The sequence below is a fragment of the Nannospalax galili genome, unplaced genomic scaffold, assembly GCF_000622305.1.
Source record: "Nannospalax galili isolate Female #2095 unplaced genomic scaffold, S.galili_v1.0 scaffold443, whole genome shotgun sequence".
NCBI classification, from domain to species: Eukaryota; Metazoa; Chordata; class Mammalia; order Rodentia; family Spalacidae; genus Nannospalax; species Nannospalax galili.
In genome coordinates, this window is record NW_008352479.1 from 4,613,369 (window position 1) to 4,630,725 (window position 17,357).

The 17,357-nt window shown below is 40.7% G+C and overlaps 2 protein-coding genes across 7 annotated transcripts in view; both read left to right on the top strand.

Annotated features, from left to right (window-relative positions):
* Positions 1 to 15,600, top strand: part of LOC103747178 (zinc finger protein 197) — a 28,662-nt gene extending 13,062 nt beyond the window's left edge. For 5 of the 6 annotated variants that reach the window (XM_017802300.2, XM_017802299.2, XM_029554291.1 and 2 more), the window contains one exon: positions 571 to 3,331. In XM_017802300.2, coding sequence (XP_017657789.1) covers positions 571 to 2,897 — 2,327 coding nt within the window. In that variant the 3' untranslated portion in view covers positions 2,898 to 3,331. Of the gene's footprint in view, positions 1 to 570; positions 3,332 to 8,272; positions 8,586 to 10,094; positions 10,240 to 15,478 lie in introns of those variants that run through there. The other variant, XR_003846491.1, reaches the window with a different exon arrangement.
* Positions 5,526 to 16,915, top strand: Znf35 (zinc finger protein 35). Its single transcript, XM_029554293.1, has 4 exons — positions 5,526 to 5,781; positions 8,273 to 8,585; positions 10,095 to 10,239; positions 15,479 to 16,915. Exons 2-4 carry the CDS (start codon positions 8,394 to 8,396, stop codon positions 16,720 to 16,722), a joined length of 1,581 nt encoding a protein of 526 aa, XP_029410153.1. The 5' UTR covers positions 5,526 to 5,781; positions 8,273 to 8,393; the 3' UTR covers positions 16,723 to 16,915.
* The last annotated feature ends 442 nt before the right edge of the window (positions 16,916 to 17,357 follow it).

Sequence of the window (17,357 nt, forward strand, 5' to 3'; positions counted from 1 at the left end):
AACATAGGCTGAGAATAAACCTCAGTGGTAGAATTCCTGTCTTGAATACTCAAGGCCCTGGGTTCCACCTCCAGTACCAGAAAAAACCAGCAACAAATCCTTTTCTCAAAAATATATCGCCGGGTGTGGTGGTGCACGCCTTTAATCCCAGTACTTGGGAGGCAGAGGCAGGTGGATCTCTGTGAGTTCAAGGCCAGCCTGGTCTACATAGTGAGTTCCAGGACAGCTGGGGCTACAGGGAAACCCTGTCTAAGTGACAGCATGATTTATCTACTGAGTTTTTAAAATATATATATAATGATGCTAGAGAGATGGCTAGTGGTTAAGAGTACTGACTGCTCTTGCAGAGGATCTGGGTTCAGTTCCCAGGATCCACCTGGCGGCAAAGAACCAAGCATAACTACAGTTCCAGGGGATCTGATACCCTTTTCTGGCCTCTACAGGGATTGCATGCACACGATGCACCTACATAATGCACAGGCAAAATACTCATTCATACACATAAAATATAAATAAATAAATAATAAATATAACAATGTGATAATATTTGTATCTAATTCCTTTTACCAGAATGGGAGACCATGACTGATTATGAGGAGGGGACATCCAATCTAAGTATTTCCCAAAGATCAGACTCTCAGAAAGGAACATCAAAAAGACTTCAAGGATGTGCTCCCCAGGTCCTTGATTTTGAGCAAGAGTATGAATGGCAAGTTTTGGCAAGTCAGTGGGAAAATGAAACAGGGGAAAGAGAACATATAGAGAAGAAAGATTCCCTTTGTGAACAAGAAAAGAAGAAAAGGACTCCATCAGAAAAACAAGACCAGAAATGGAGGGAATTTGAAGAAAATTTGATTTTAGGTTCAACTGTATCTGAAAGTTTAATAAGTACTAGAGGAAAGAAGTTTTATAAATGTGACATATGTTGTAAGCATTTAAATAAAATCTCCCATCTAATAAACCATCTAAGAATTCACACTGGTGAGAAACCTCATAAATGTAAGGAGTGTGGAAAAGGCTTTATTCAGCGTTCAAGCCTTCTAATGCACTTACGGAACCATTCTGGGGAGAAACCTTATAAATGCAATGAATGTGGGAAAGCATTCTCCCAAAGTGCTTACCTTCTAAACCATCAGAGAATCCACACTGGGGAGAAACCTTATAAATGTAAAGAGTGTGGAAAGGGCTTCTATAGGCACTCTGGCCTTATTATACATCTAAGACGCCATTCAGGGGAGAAACCATATAAATGTAATGAATGTGGAAAGGTTTTTTCCCAGAATGCCTACCTCATTGATCACCAGAGGCTCCACAAAGGGGAAGAACCTTATAAATGCAGCAAGTGTCAGAAAGCTTTCATTTTGAAGAAGAGCCTCATTTTGCACCAGAGAATCCACTCTGGGGAAAAACCCTATAAATGTGATGAATGTGGGAAGACCTTTGCTCAGACCACCTACCTTATTGATCATCAGCGACTTCACAGTGCAGAGAATCCTTACAAGTGCAAAGAATGTGGAAAAGTTTTCATTCGAAGTAAAAGCCTTCTATTACACCAGCGAGTCCATACTGAGAAGAAAACCTTTGCTTGTAAAAAGTGTGGGAAGGTTTTCAGTTCTAAGTCAAACCTCATAGATCATAAGAGGATGCACAGCAGAGAGAAACCTTACAAGTGCACCGAATGTGGGAAAGCTTTCACTCAGAGCGCTTACCTTTTTGACCATCAGAGACTTCACAATGGAGAAAAGCCCTATGAATGTAATGAATGTGGGAAAGTTTTTATTCTGAAGAAGAGCCTCATTTTACATCAAAGATTCCACACTGGAGAGAATCTCTATGAATGCAAAGACTGTGGTAAGGTCTTTGGATCCAACAGAAACCTTATTGACCACGAGAGACTTCACAATGGGGAGAAACCCTATGAATGTGGAGAGTGTGGGAAAACTTTTATTATGAGCAAAAGTTTCATGGTTCATCAGAAACTCCATACCCAAGAGAAAGCTTACAAGTGTGAGGATTGTGGGAAGGCTTTTAGTTATAATTCAAGTCTCCTTGTACATCGGAGAATACACACTGGAGAAAAGCCCTTTGAATGTAGTGAGTGTGGGAGAGCTTTCAGTTCAAACAGGAACCTCATTGAACATAAGAGAATCCACAGTGGTGAGAAACCTTATGAGTGTAATGAGTGTGGGAAGTGCTTCATTCTGAAGAAAAGCCTCATTGGACATCAGAGGATTCACACCAGGGAAAAATCTTATAAGTGCAATGACTGTGGGAAAATCTTCAGTTACCGCTCAAACCTGATAGCCCATCAGAGAATCCACACTGGTGAAAAGCCCTATGCATGTAATGAGTGTGGGAAAGGCTTTACCTACAACAGAAATCTTATAGAACATCAAAGAATTCACAGTGGGGAAAAAACTTATGAATGTCATATATGTAGAAAAGTCCTTACCTCTAGTAGAAATCTTATGGTACATCAAAGAATCCACACTGGAGAAAAACCTTATAAATGTGGTGAGTGTGGAAAAGACTTTAGTCAGAATAAAAACCTTGTTGTACATCAGAGAATGCACACTGGGGAAAAGCCTTATGAGTGTGAGAAATGTAGGAAATCCTTTACTTCTAAGAGGAATTTAATTGGCCACCAGAGAATCCACACAGGGGAGAAACCCTATGGGTGTAATGATTGTAGTAAAGTTTTTAGGCAAAGAAAAAACCTTACTGTACATCAGAAAGTTCATACAGATGGAAAACACTGTGAATGTGTGGAGTCTGAAAAAGAATTCTCACAAACTTTAAAACTGCATCTACAACAAAAAAATCATACTGTAGAAGAATTATCTTGGCTACAAAATACCAACGAGCCTGACAAAGAGATTCAGAAAAATCTAAGTTAGGGCTGGAGGTGTGGCTTAGTATAACAGTGTTTATCACCATGCACAAGACCCTGGGTTTGTGCCCCAGAACAATAAAAAAGGAAAATTTAGTCATATGTCAGATGAATATCATTCTACTGAAATAACTTTTGGAGGATGATACATAGTTCCTAATGGAAAAAAAGAAAATCTTGATCACTTCTATAGACAAGTGGAAAAGGCTTGATCTAGATTTCCAAGTCAAAACAATCTTTATTCTAACTAAAAGATATTCTGTTCTAGACCATTTACTATGATCCTGGAAAGAGGCCTTGGAGCATTTTAAGACTCTGAAGAAACTGAATTTATGTCGTATAAAATGTAATGGTGAACTTATAAATGATAGAAAAAAATCTTTTAGGAACTGGGCATTTCTGAAAATATGTATGTTGTACTTTTTTTTTTTTTTTTTTTTTTTTTTTTTTTTTTTTTGGTCTTTTTGAGACAGGGTCTCCCTGTAGCCCCAGCTGTCCTGGAATTCACTATGTAGACCAGGCTGGCCTTGAACTCACAGAGATCTACCTGCCTCTGCCTCCCGAGTGCTGGGATTAAAGGTGTGCGTCACCACGCCCAGCATGTTGTACATTTTTAAAGACAGATTCCATGCTACTGAAAGTCTATATTAACACTATTCAGACTTTTGAGATGTTGAGGCAGGTGGTGAGTCAGAGTCTGGTGCCTGAGAACAGTCTAGAAAGAGTACTGGATTTAGAATCTGAAGATGTGGATTTGGGTTCTGGTTCTTTCCGATACTATTTGAAGTTATTACATCATGAGCTTCTGAGCTCAACTTTCCTCATAATGCCTGTCCAAGGTGTTGTGAAGGGAAAATTAAAGGATCTTCATCAGAACACTTTGTGAAATAATACATTTGTCAATAAAGTTGGATAAAAGAGTCAAAGTACATGGTCAAAGTACATGGCATGATGTAGATTTGTCTTTAAGTCAATATTATAATTACTGAAAAGATACTCATTTGTGTAAGAGAAAGTACAATGGATAGATACCTTCGGAATTTAGAACTCTAAGAATAGACTCTGAAAATAAAGCTTTAAAGCATCTAACATAGTAAATGTTTTATGGGTAAAATATAACCAACCATTAGAATTGTTGCCAAGGAAACCTATCTTTTTATATCCTTGATTTTTAAAATATTTTAAATTTATATTTATTTTATATGTATATGTGTACACATGTCACAGCTCAGAAGTGGAGGTCAGAGGACAACTTGAAAAAGTCAGTTCTCTCTTAACTACCATGTGAGTTCTGAGGCTCAAACTCAGGTCAGGTCACTTGATGGCAAGTGATTTTACCCAATGAGCCATCTCACCAGTCTGCTTTATTCTTAATAATGAAAACCTTCAGGCAATTCAAGAATTCTTCAGCTGGTAGTTAAAAATAATCTAGCATATCTGTACTATGGAATACTTAACTGTGCAAGAATTTGGAGTGCTTGTTGATTGCCACATTTATAATGGATCTTTAGAATTTATTATTATTGGTCGTTCTAGTACATCTAGATTGCAGTCATGCTTACACAAGATACACATGGTAAAATGACATGTAATATAATTGTGTACATACATTGGAGCAATGTCTAATTTTTTTTTATGTTCTTACTGTAGTACAGGCTGGTCCTGAACTTTCTATGTATTTCAGGCTAGCCTTGAACTTGTGGTGATCCTGCAGCCTTAGCTTCTGGGATTACAGGCTTGAACCACTAATTCTGGGCCTGATTTTGATACTGTGGTTTGTTTGTTTATTTATTTATTTATTTATACATACATACATTGTGGGTAAATGGGTGAAGGATACTGTTTTGGCTTATTTCAAAATACACACAAAACTAAAGAGCCGTAACTATAGTGTTGTGATGCTGATGGGGGGGAGAGTTGAATACAAGTAGATATTAGATGTAATTTTTCTTACTTGCAATGATGGTGTTATTTGGAGAATAATTTTTTAATATATTTTATCCATTTTTATTTTATGTGTATGAGTGTATTGCCTGCAAGTATGTAAATGCACTGGTGTCATTCAGTGTCCATAGGAAGACAGAAGAGGGTGTCGGACCCCCTGGACTGGAGTTAGGGACAGTTGTTAGCTGTCATGTAGTTGCTGGGATTCAGTCTTAAAGAACTACCAGTGTTCTTAACTGCTGAGCCATCTCTCCAATCCTTTGGAGAATTTTTTTTTAATTAAAAAAAATTTTTTTTATGTGTATGAGTGTATTGCCTGCATGTATGTGAGTGCACCCGTGCCTAGCAATGCTGCGGAGGTCAGAAGAGGGCTTTGGATTCCCCTGGAACTGGAGTTAAGGACGGTTTCCTAGCCTCCGTGTGGGTGCTGGGAATCGAACCTAGGTCCTCTGCCAGAGCAGTCAGTGCTCTTAACCGCTGAGCCATCTCTCCAGCCCCGGAGAATATTCTTATGGGATTATGTTGAGTAGTTGGAATGAAGTGTTTTGATATTTATCATTTCCCAGAGCAAAGACCTTAAGTAAGGCAAAAAGCAAAATATCAGTTCAGGTGGAATGTACAGTATTCACTATCATTACTTCAACTTCTCTGTACCGTTTGATATTTTAAAAATAATGTTTGTGGGGAGACTATCAGATGACAGTTTGGCAGTTCCAGCAGGTGAAGTCCCAGCTCCTCAGGCTAATAATGTCAGGCTCCCAGCAAGCTTAGGGTATCTTTGGAAATCCATAGAGAAAGGAGGACCTCCCAGATTCCTAGATAGGTCGGCCTGCTGACTGACGAACCGGAAGCCCCTCCGGAGGCACTTCCCGTCCGGTCATTGTTCTCACGTCTTGAGGAGCGGAGAGGCTGAGAAGCTCTACCGCGTCCCAGTGTCCCCGGAGCCGGTGAGCGGGAGCGGCGGGTGGCGCCTGCGGGAGTGGGGCGGGGAGGACCGTCCTCCGCCGCTCCTTCGTCCGGGAAGAAGCTCCACGCTGTCCGGCCGGCCCTTACGGGGCCCTGGCCCAGGAGGTCCTGGCGGGACGCGCCGGCCCGAGGGCTTGCGCGCGGCGTGAATGGCACACTCCTGGGAGTATGGAGGCCTGAGGCAGACCACCCGGCCTACAGCCACCTGTTAACTGGAGGCGCCCTGCGGTCTAATGACTACTCAAAGTAGACAACCTCCGGTGTGCTCAAGGTGGAATGAATCTTAAAAGGCCTTTCTGCCAGAGTGCATTATAGTCATGGGGATAGTAACCCTCCAGAGTTAAGATTTGTTCCAGGGATGAGAAGCTTTGCATTACTTTAGAACCTCAGTATGTACAGTAAGTTATCAGCAAGTTAACAAAGGGAATAATAATATGATGATATTTTCACTACTTGCAAAAGAGGATTTAAGAAGGTTTATCACTGTTTTCTAGTAAAACACCCAAGGAGGAATAGAACAAAGTTTAGTCTCTTTATGCCCTGCTAAAATAGTAGTTACTGACCTACTCAAAACCAAACACTGCTTAACAAAGATACTTGTTAATTAGTAGTTGTGTGCTTCACTTAATGTGATTTAGGAAACAGTTTGACAAAATGTACCAAGCATAAAATCCTTAAAGCAGTAATCCCTCAGTTTATTCTAAAGGAATAATGCAACAGCAGAAAAACAATGCTTTGCACAGAAAACAAGTATTTAAATAAACTGGAAATAGTCAAGGCCCCATTTATTAAAGGGATGGTTTGTAAATGGTATGATTAAATAGATTTAGAATACTATGCCAGAATGAGGTATATTTGTACTATGCGTTGAAAAACCATTAAGACTTGTGAAACATAATTGAGTCAACAAATGGTTGTGGCTGAGGGTGTAGCTCAGTTGTCAAGCATTTACCTAGCATGCATGATACCCTGAACTACAGAATGAACAAAAACAAGAAAACAGAAGACCACTAGTGCAGCTTGCTGAACAGTGAGCTGGTAGTGTGATCTATAGTATAGTATAGTTTTGAGTGGAAAAAAAGAAGCTGTATATCTGCAGGTGCTCACAGAAAATGGGAGTAGGTTGTCCTCCTAGACTAATAATTAGTTACTCTTTATGTATTTATGCAAATATGAGAGCTCTGCACTTAATTTTATGTATTTCTGAATTGAACCTCTTCATTGAGAATGGAAATTTACCAATACTATAAGTTATTGTGTAGCAACTAAAAATGAGGATAAATAGTGGCAATACTAAATTTTTTTGTTGTTTTAAGGTCAATACTTGGTGGTAAAAATATTTGGAAAATGTGGAAGGTAGAAAAATCAGACAGGCCAGGAATGGTGTACACTTTTCAGGCCAGCACTTGGAAGGCAGAGACAGAAGGCAGAGTTTCAGGCCAGCCAGGACTACTCGGTGAGACCCTGTCTCAAAACAAGCCAGAGAAAAAGAACCTCAGAAATACTTGTAACTAAACCCTCTGGAGAAAATCACTCATCCTAACATGCTGATGTGTAGATTTCCAGCTTTTTTTTCCTATGAATCTTTAAGCTTTTTTTTTCCCCATAGCAATAAACCTTTGTAATACCGTTTAAAAAAAAATCATTTCGACAATAATTAGAAAATATATCCCCATAGTAAAAAATAAATGATAAGTAAAATAATACTTGTTAGTAAGGTTGTAGGTTTTCTCTTAATAGTTTTCTATATTTTCAAGTTTTTATAATTAAACCATTAACCTTTCTTTCTTGAGACAACTTACTATGCAACCCTATCTGGGCTGAACCACAGAGATCCACCTGCTTCTGCTGGGATTAAAGGCATGCACCCTGACACCAACTTTTAATCAGAAAAAGGTTATATACATCTACTTTGTAATTACATATTTACAGTCAACCCTTTTTTTATTTGAATTTTTGTTTATTTCATACAAAACATCTTAACCATCTTTATCCTCCCTTCCCCATTGACCTCCCCCCCATAGCCCCTGCAGTGGAATTCATACAGTCTGTCATTGTGTTAAGGCTTTTCATGTCAAGTTAGTGTCCCCAGTTTTCCCTCAGTGCAAGTTCATTCACTGGGGTCTTGTCAGTGAATCTAGAGTCCCTCCCTTTAAGAAAATCAGCTCTTCATCATCCAGCAGTAATCAGCTGCCAATAATGATTTGACTAAGATTGGGGCCTGCTGTCCATTTCCATAGTTCTGTGCTGGGTTTTGTCTGCTTGAGTTTGCGTGGGTCTTGTGCATACTTGACACCATTGCTGTAGGTTCATATGAGAAGAGTCCCAGGAGCCTATAGGACTCTATTTCCATATGTCAACCTTTTCAGTTTGAGGGACAAACTGAACTGGAACTGGTAAAATCAGCCAGTGGGCCTAGTAGCCCCCACAAATCTATATTTGATGTTAACTATGTTTTCTGATTTGTTGTAGACAATACTCATTGTGGCCCTGGGAAGAAACTCAAAAAGCTTTTGGAACTTCAAGATTAGATGGGGCTTGAGCACTGCTGGGCAACCCTCAGCTATCAGAATTCCCCCCTTGAGCAGAGAAGATGACTACAGAATTGAGAGAGGCTGTGGCCCTGGCCCCCTGGGACCCAGTGAAGGTGAAAAAGGAAGAGGAAGAGGACGAAAGTCTTTTAGGTCAAGCATCCAGCCATCAGGTGTATTCTGAAAACTGCAAAGTCTGGGCCCCAGGGCAGAGTCCTCATTCAGGTGTTGATATATCCCAAGAGGAGGAAAAGGTAAATGATGGCCTGAGGAAAAAAGAGAGAACTACAGACCTCACGTAGTTTCAAGGGGGACTCTGCTTTCAAACCCAGACTCTTCCTGACAAGGGCTCAGACTTTTGACCCTTGGAAATATAATAAGCTGTCCCCTTCTGATTGGTGTGTCACTACTTTTCTGTAAACCAATGATTCTTTTTTTTTTTTTTTAATGTGTATGTCTGTATAGCCTGCATGTAGGTAAGTGCACCCATGTCGTGCAATACCCACGGAGGTCAGAAGTGGCTGTTGGCTCCCCTGGGACTGGAGTTACAGACAGTTGTTAGCTGCCATGTGGGCGCTGGGATTCGAACCTGGGTCTTCTGCAAGAACAACCAGTGTTCTTAACCGCTGAGCCATCTTTCTAGCCCCTAAGCCAATGATTCTTACACATTGCTACATAGATCCTGGGGAGCTTTTATAACATCTTGATGTGCACACTATATTCTTTTCTCATTAAATCACATTCTTGGGAATAAGACCAGGGCTTCTCTGGTTTTAAAAACTCTTTATGTGACTCTAGCCAGGTGTGGTGGTGCACGCTTTTAATACCAGCACTTGGGAAGCAAAGGCAGGTGGATCTCTGAGTTCGAGGCCAGCCTGATCCACATATTGAGTTCCAGGCTAGCTGGGGCTACAGGGAGAGACTGTCTCAAAAAGACCAAAAAAAAAAAAAAAAAAAAAAAAAAAAAGAAATAAAACAAACTCTTTAAGTGACTCTTAGGTTTAACATTTCTTGTCATTGCCTCTCCATCTTTAATTTGCACTACCTAGGGTCTGTTAAAGTGCAGGTTTTGGTTTAGGAGGTCTGGAATGTGCCTAGGACTCTGCATTTCTCCAGGTTTCAGGAGATGTAAATACTGATGATCTGTATACCAAATAGCTCGGGCTGGAAATAAAACAAACTCTTTAAGTGACTCTTAGGTTTAACATTTCTTGTCATTGCCTCTCCATCTTTAATTTGCACTACCTAGGGTCTGTTAAAGTGCAGGTTTTGGTTTAGGAGGTCTGGAATGTGCCTAGGACTCTGCATTTCTCCAGGTTTCAGGAGATGTAAATACTGATGATCTGTATACCAAATAGCTCGGGCTGGCTATAAGCTGATCCTTGTGCCTCCACCTCCCAAGTGCTGGGATTACTGGCATGCACCACCACATCCAGTTTACGTGGTGCTGAGGATTAAATGCAGAGCATCATGCATGCTAGGCAAGAACTGTATCAACTAAGGTACTTCCAAAGTCCATGTTCTCCACTGAGTCTAAGCTAGGACTCACTTGCAGGTTAGGGTATATGCCAGAGAGATCAGTGAGTTAAAAAATTAAAGTGGCTTCTCTACCCAGTTCACCTAGAGAGTTAGTGGTAACTGCCCCTCCCCCTCAATGTTTTGTGGCCTCCAGGAATGGACCACTTTGTTCTCACTCAAAGCTTTAATCATACCATTCTCACCATCCAAACCCTCATAAATAACTGGTGTCCACTTGTTTCTAGAGTCAGAAAATGTTCTGGGACATGGCAGTGGTGCTGAAAGCTAGACAGGAGGCCTCTGCTGCTGAACCCTGTGGGAGTTGCTCATTAACAGGGATTCTGACCAAGAGTGAAATCCTGGAGCCTCATGGGAACCCGACCAGTCTAGGTAAGGTTCACCTCCCTGATCTCAGTCATGTTACAACATGTAGGTGGGTGTCTGGTTTTCCTACATAATCCACACAGTACAGAAATGTTGAAAGAACAAGGAGAACTGGATAGAGGACCTCAGCTCCCCATGAGGTTGTCACAGTGAGCGGTTCATTGAGTACAGTCTCAACACTAAACAGGTAAATTCCAGATTCACCTTTTAATCATGCTCATTGCCTTTCATATCTAAGCATATGTCTTCATATGTTTTGTGATTATCATAGATTGAAGGAGAAGATGCCTGAAGAAGAAACAATGAGCTTTTGTGATGATTTTGAGGAAATACTAGGATGTTTCATTTCATAGATCTTTGCGCAAATTCTGGAGGGTTTGAAGCAACTGTATCAACCATATTAATGATCAAAACTGGGACTTCGACCAGGGAACTATAGGCTTAACGGCAAAGGATAATATGCTCTGTACTGTTTTGTTTTGAATGCCTCATATACCTAGCCTGGCCTCCAACTCACTATATTGTCAAGGTTGACATTGATCTTTGAACTTCTGATCTTCCTATATCCATCTCCCAAGTGCTGGGATTGTAAGTATGTACTGCCAAGCTAGATTTATATGGTGCTGGGACTCAAATCCAGAACTTTGTACATGCTAGGCAAATACTCTGCTACTATGAGTTAAACCCCCAACCCTCAGTGTCTTTTTTTCTTAACATGATTTTAATCCTACCACTCAAGAGACAGAAGCAGGTGGATTTCTGTGAGTGTGAAGCCAGCCTGCTCTACATCATGAGGTCCAGGCCAGTCAGGGCTACAGAGTGAGACCCTAAAAAAAATAAATAAATAAAGTTCAGGACTGATGATGAGATGGTTCAGTGAGTAAATGCAGAGTTTTATCCCTAGAATCCACATAGTGGAAGGAGAGAACTGATCCCTGTAAATTACTGTCTGATGTCTTCTTGCACACCATGGCACATACACACCTGCACACACAAAGTAAAGGTAAAAGAGTAGTTAATTTAGCCGGTAGTGGTAAATACCGGTAGGATGTGCTGAAAAGAGTAATTAATTCATATGGATAGTGTATTAGTTGCTGTGATAAAATAACATGGCCAAGGCAACATATAAAAGGAAGAGTTTTATTTGGCTTACAATTCGAGAGATATAAAAGTCCATCATGGTGGGAGGCATGGTGGGAGAGGTGGCAGAGGCAACTGAACCAGGAAATGGCACTCACATGTTCAATTATTTATGCCTGGCTAAGGAGTAAGTTGTTTTTTGCTTTTTTTGTGTGTGTCTTTTTGAGACAGCATCTCCCTGTAGCCCCAACTGTCCTGCAACTCACTATGTAGATCATGCTGGCCTCAAACTCACAAAGATCCACCTGCCTCTGCCTCCCAAGTGCTGGGATTACAGACATGCACCACCATGCCCGGCATGGAATAAGTCTTGATTGACTGGTAAAAGTTGGCTTGTGGAGGAATGGCCTGTAAATGTGACTCAAGAATACTGTGGATGAACTGGCTAGATGGCTCAGTGGGTAAAGGTGGTTGCTGCCAAGCCGAGGACCTGAATTCAATATCCACAACCCACGTGGTAGGAGAGAACAAACTCCTACAAAATGTCTTCTAGCCTTCACATGTATACCTTAAATCTGACACACACACTCATACTCACTTTGTAGCCTTATAAAGCAAAGTCTATAAAACAAGGTCTAGGTCTACTAGGGATACATAGCAAGAGCCTGTCTGAAAAAGTCAAAAACAGAAATAAAGTTAACTTCATATGTATATTATTTTTTCCTTAGATTAAGCACAATTTCAAATTTAACATATCTAAGTCTTTTTAAATATTTTGACTATTCAACTAGGTCAACTTAGGAATCTTGTAAACAAAATTTTGATGAACACATAGCTTTCACAAAACTAATGAGTTAGACCTCAGTAAACTCAGTTATGCTTCATATCTCAGAGTACAGTAATCAGCTAAGATGGCACCTGATGTAGATTTCTAATCTCTTTTGTTGTTCCTTTGTTTTGATTTTGTTTTTTTAAGCTTTGGTCTCATGCATTCCAGGCTGGCCTTGAACTTCTGAACCTTCTGCCTCCACCTCCCAAATGTTGGGATCACAGGTATGTGCTACCGTGCCCAGCTGAGATTTTTTTCTTTTATTTAGTTAATATTTTTGTGTGTATGTGTGCCATAGCATAGTGCACATAGAGGTCAGAGAACAATTTGGAAACTGTCTTCACTTTTATGTGAGTTGTACACATCAAACTCTGGTCACCAGGTTTGGGCAGCAAGCACTTTTACTGGCCTACCTTTTTTTGCCAACCCTAGATCTTTTTTTTAAAAAAAATGCAAAAGGGCCTACGTCTGTAGCTCGAACATAGAGCATATATTTAATACACGCAAAGCTTGCCATTCAATTCCCTGCCCCAAGGAAAGGAAGAAGGATACTGATATAAAAACTTAGCCGGGCATGGTGGTGCACACCTTTAATAAACCCAGTGAGTTCGAGGCCAGCCTGGTCTACATAGTGAGTTCCAGGACAACTGGGGCTATAAGGAGAGCCTGTCTCAAAAAGACAAAAAAACAAAAAAAATGTATTGGGAGTCTGGTATGTAATGGCACATGCCTGTATCCCAGCACTTAAAGGCAAAAGCCAGTAGATCTCTGTGAGTTTAAAGCCAACCTGGTCTATGTAGCAAGTTCCAGGACAGTCAGGACTACATAGTGAAACCCTGTATGTCATCCCCCCTCCTCCCCCCAAAAGCCAACTTATTAGGGTGGGATTGTAGCTTGGAGGTAGAGGGCTTGCTTTGTATATGTAAGACTGGATTCTATTCCTAGCATTGTGATAAGAAAAGACAAAAGAACAACTTAACTTAGTGCTGTGCTGTATTCAAGTTCAACTCAAAGCAGTTTCTACTTCATTTCATTTTTTTCTGCACTTATTTACTCTTCTAAAATTAGAATAATCCTGGGTGATACAGAGAAAGGAAAAATACCATTTCAAATAAGACAAGGTTATGTAGGTCCCAAATTGTTGGCTTTGCACCATTCTGACCCCTGGCCCATCCACTTATGTCATTGGTTAGAGAATTGCCTGGCCTTGCCATAAAGATATCTTGTCTCTAGTGGTTGCTGGACACACCTCATCCATTATTTCTAAGTTGAAGTATGTCCTTGCTGTACTGGCTTGTCTCCATCATTTCATTTGTCTTATATCAGTTTTTCAGGGCTTAGTTTAATTCACAGACATTTAAGGGTTCACTCTGCCAACATGGGGCTTTGTAAGTGGGGTGGGGTGGAGGGGAGACAGACAAAAATCTATGGTATTGCTATGTGTGGTAGTGCATGCCTATAAATCCCAACCCTTGGTAGGTGAAGGTTGTGAGCATCAGGAGTTCAAGGCCACAGAAGATGCTCTCTCAAAAAACAAATAGCAGTAGCATCACTTTTCTAGGCCATTAGGATGTTGAAGCAGTGCTGAACAACCAGAAACTAATCAGCTTTAAAATTTAAGGCTGTGCTGTCAAGATAGTTTATGGCATTGTGGAGCATACTATACTATAGTTGGATAGACAGTTTTCCTTGCCAATGTTAAGCTCTTCCCTTGATATAAGGATAAGAGTTTACTTCGCTGAATTTCTTTCCTAATATTTCCTTGTATAGCTATCCGCATAACAACCCTCCATTTCCAAAGGCATATTCTGGCATACCATCAGTCAAGCCAAAAGTCACTGCTGACGCCAGAGTGCTTACTGTGTTCATGTACCCTTCTTAGCAGTTGTCGAAATAACTCCATCAATTCATGCATAGCCTTATGAGATAGAACCTATTATTATCGTTAATTAGGACATTAAGGCACAAAGAAATAAAGTAAATAGCCCAGAGGCATATAGCCCACTAGTGGTAGAGCAGGGATTTGAAACATTCTGGACCCAAAATCCATGTTTTTTGTTTTTTGTTTTTTGTTTTTAAATTTTATGTGTATGAGTGCTTTGCTTGCATTTAAGTGCACTGTGTTCATGTAATGCCCAATGAGGTCAGAAGAAGGCCTAGGATCCTCTTGAACTGGACTTACAGACAGCTGTTAGCTGCTATGTGGATGCTGGGGACTTAAACTGAATTCTTTAACTGTTGAGCCATCTCTCAGCACCTAGAATTCATGTTCTTAACTTCTGTGATACATAGCTTGTCAATATTTTTTTGGTGCTGTTGGCTGCTGTGTTCATCTTGCCATCTAAGTGACCCCTTTTGTTCATATTTAACTTGAATGAATGGATGGATGATTTTTCTGGTTGGTTGGCTGGTTGGTTGACTGACTTGGTTTTGGTGTTTTAAGACAGCAGTGCCAGGCAGCTGGAACTTAAGGCTTTCCTAGAACTTGATACCTAGACCAAGCTGGCCTCAAACTCAAAAGTATCCTCCTGCTTCTGCCTTTCAAGTTCTGGGGTTACAGGTGTGTGCCATCATATGAACCTAGCTATTATCCTTCCTTTGATATCTAGCATTCACACACAAAAAGCCTAAATTGGAAGGTCTTTTGTTCATAAGTTAGGATTTTCCCTAAATCCTTAGCTGGCCAGTTCTGTGCTAATCCACATTAGCATTTCAGGCGAAAAGGCAAGCGGATGGAGAGGCTAGTATCCTTCATAGTTGGTCATAGTTGTGAGATCTGTCTTTAGGTGACCAGAAGGAATGTGGTCTGTAGATTGGGCATGTTGATGTGGGATAAGTGTTTGTGTTAGACTTTCTTGTCAATGACAGAAATACCTTATAGGTAAAAGGATTTCTTTTAGCTCATGGTTTCAGTTCAGAGTGACTTGGGCAGAACAGGATGGCAGGATTATATGGAGGAGGAGGTTATTTACCTCATGATCAGGAAACAGAGGAAAGGACCAGGAACCCAGTTTCCAGAACTTCCTGGTAAAAAGTACCACCAGCTGGGAACCAAGCATTCAATGACCTTCTGCAGAACTCTCCCTATACAAACCATAATAGAGTCTGATGAAGGCAAATAGAACTGCTAGAAAGACCAGGAGTCAGTGCTTTCCATACCAGGGATGTGGCAAGGCACAGACTCAACAGAAGAACCTATAAAGAAGGTAGTGTGTGGGAACGCCTTCCTTTGATGAAGTCAGTTTGCATGAGTGAAGTGTATTTTCCTGACCTTGATGATCCTCTTTTTCTAGCCCAGAGAAAGCTAACATTTGTATTTTCTGTTTCTTGGTACAGGTAATGAAACCAAGAACCTACAATTATTGGTTCCTAAAACAGAGACATGTGATGAAACTGAAAAGCCTCCCATGATATCAGGAAGAATCCAGAAAGGTGATCATCCAGGATCAGAGTTAGGAGAATCTTATGAAAAAGGAAATGTGCTAAAGAGGCAGAGAATAAAGCAGGAAAAAAGAGATTTCAGAAAAGTGACAGACAAAGACACTCCATTATCTGAAAGCTTCAAAGAGGAAGACCAGAAATATAAGAAGTCTGGAGGAAAATATAGCCTTAGTTCTGGCTCTGTGAAAAATCAGAAAGTGCAGCCTGGGCAAAAGCCTTTTACATGTAGCGAGTGTGGAAAAGGCTTTAGTCAGAGTGCAAACCTTGTTGTGCATCAGCGAATCCACACTGGAGAGAAACCTTTTGAGTGTCATGAGTGTGGGAAGGCCTTCATTCAGAGTGCAAACCTTGTTGTGCATCAGAGAATCCACACTGGACAGAAACCTTATGTTTGTGCTAAATGTGGGAAAGCTTTCACTCAGAGTTCAAATCTGACTGTACATCAAAAAATCCACTCCTTAGAAAAAACCTTTAAGTGTGGTGAATGTGAGAAAGCCTTCAGTTACAGCTCACAACTTGCTCGGCACCAGAAAGTTCATATAACTGAAAAATGCTATGAATGCAATGAATGTGGGAAAACATTTACTCGGAGCTCGAACCTCATTGTTCACCAGAGGATCCATACTGGAGAGAAGCCCTTTGCCTGTAACGACTGTGGCAAAGCCTTTACCCAAAGTGCAAATCTTATTGTACATCAGCGAAGCCATACTGGTGAGAAGCCATATGAGTGTAAAGAGTGTGGGAAAGCCTTTAGTTGTTTTTCACACCTTATTGTGCACCAGAGAATTCACACTGCAGAGAAACCTTATGATTGCAGTGAATGTGGAAAAGCCTTCAGTCAGCTCTCTTGCCTTATTGTCCACCAGAGAATTCACAGTGGAGATCTCCCTTATGTGTGTAATGAGTGTGGAAAGGCCTTCACTTGTAGCTCATACCTACTCATTCATCAGAGAATTCATAATGGGGAAAAACCTTATACCTGTAATGAGTGTGGCAAGTCCTTTAGACAGAGATCAAGCCTTACTGTGCACCAGCGAACCCACACTGGGGAGAAGCCCTACGAATGTGCAAAGTGTGGTGCAGCTTTCATTTCTAACTCACACCTCATGCGACACCACAGAACCCATCTTGTTGAATAGCAGGGGAGAAGATGATCTCCAGCTGTTGGTCATAACCTACTGTCCCCTCATAATAAACACCTCTGTTCTATTTTATTCCTCCTTTGTTACAATAAGGCCTATGCCCTTTAGAGTTAGTTTTCTGGAAGGCACTGTAAACATAAGCATTTCAGAGGCTAATTTAAAGAAAATAAACCTAACAACTTAAAAACAAGAGCATTGTTAAGCTCTTTTTTTTTTTTTTTTTTTGAGACAGGGACTCCCTGTAGTCCCAGCTGACCTGGAACCTGGAACTCACTATGTAGACCAGTCTGGCCTTGAACTCAGAGATCCCCCTGCCTTGAGTGCTGGGATTAAAGGCTTGAGCCACTATGACCTTACTTAGTTTCTGAGATCAGAGGAAATCAGTATGGCTGTAGATGGAATATGGCTTTTTAAGGGCCTGTTTGAGGAAAGATTGTCTTTCCTCAGTTTTGATTAAGTTTATAATTTATTGAATAGCAGGCAGGTTGTCTGGTCAACTCTTTGTTGTTTGTTTTTGAGATAGGGTCTCTCTGTAGCCCCAGCTGTCCTGGAACTCACTATGTAGACCAGGCTGGCCTTGCACTCACAGAGATCTGCCTGCCTCTGCCTCCAGAGTGCTGGGATTAAAGGGG

Excerpts from the sequence above, each read along its gene's own strand:
- Znf35 (XM_029554293.1), top strand. The coding sequence starts at position 8,394 with ATGACTACAGAATTGAGAGAGGCTGTGGCCCTGGCCCCCTGGGACCCA. Across the intron at positions 8,586-10,094 it reads TATCCCAAGAGGAGGAAAAG|AGTCAGAAAATGTTCTGGGA; the intron begins GTAAATGATGGC and ends ACTTGTTTCTAG. Across the intron at positions 10,240-15,478 it reads TGGGAACCCGACCAGTCTAG|GTAATGAAACCAAGAACCTA; the intron begins GTAAGGTTCACC and ends TTCTTGGTACAG.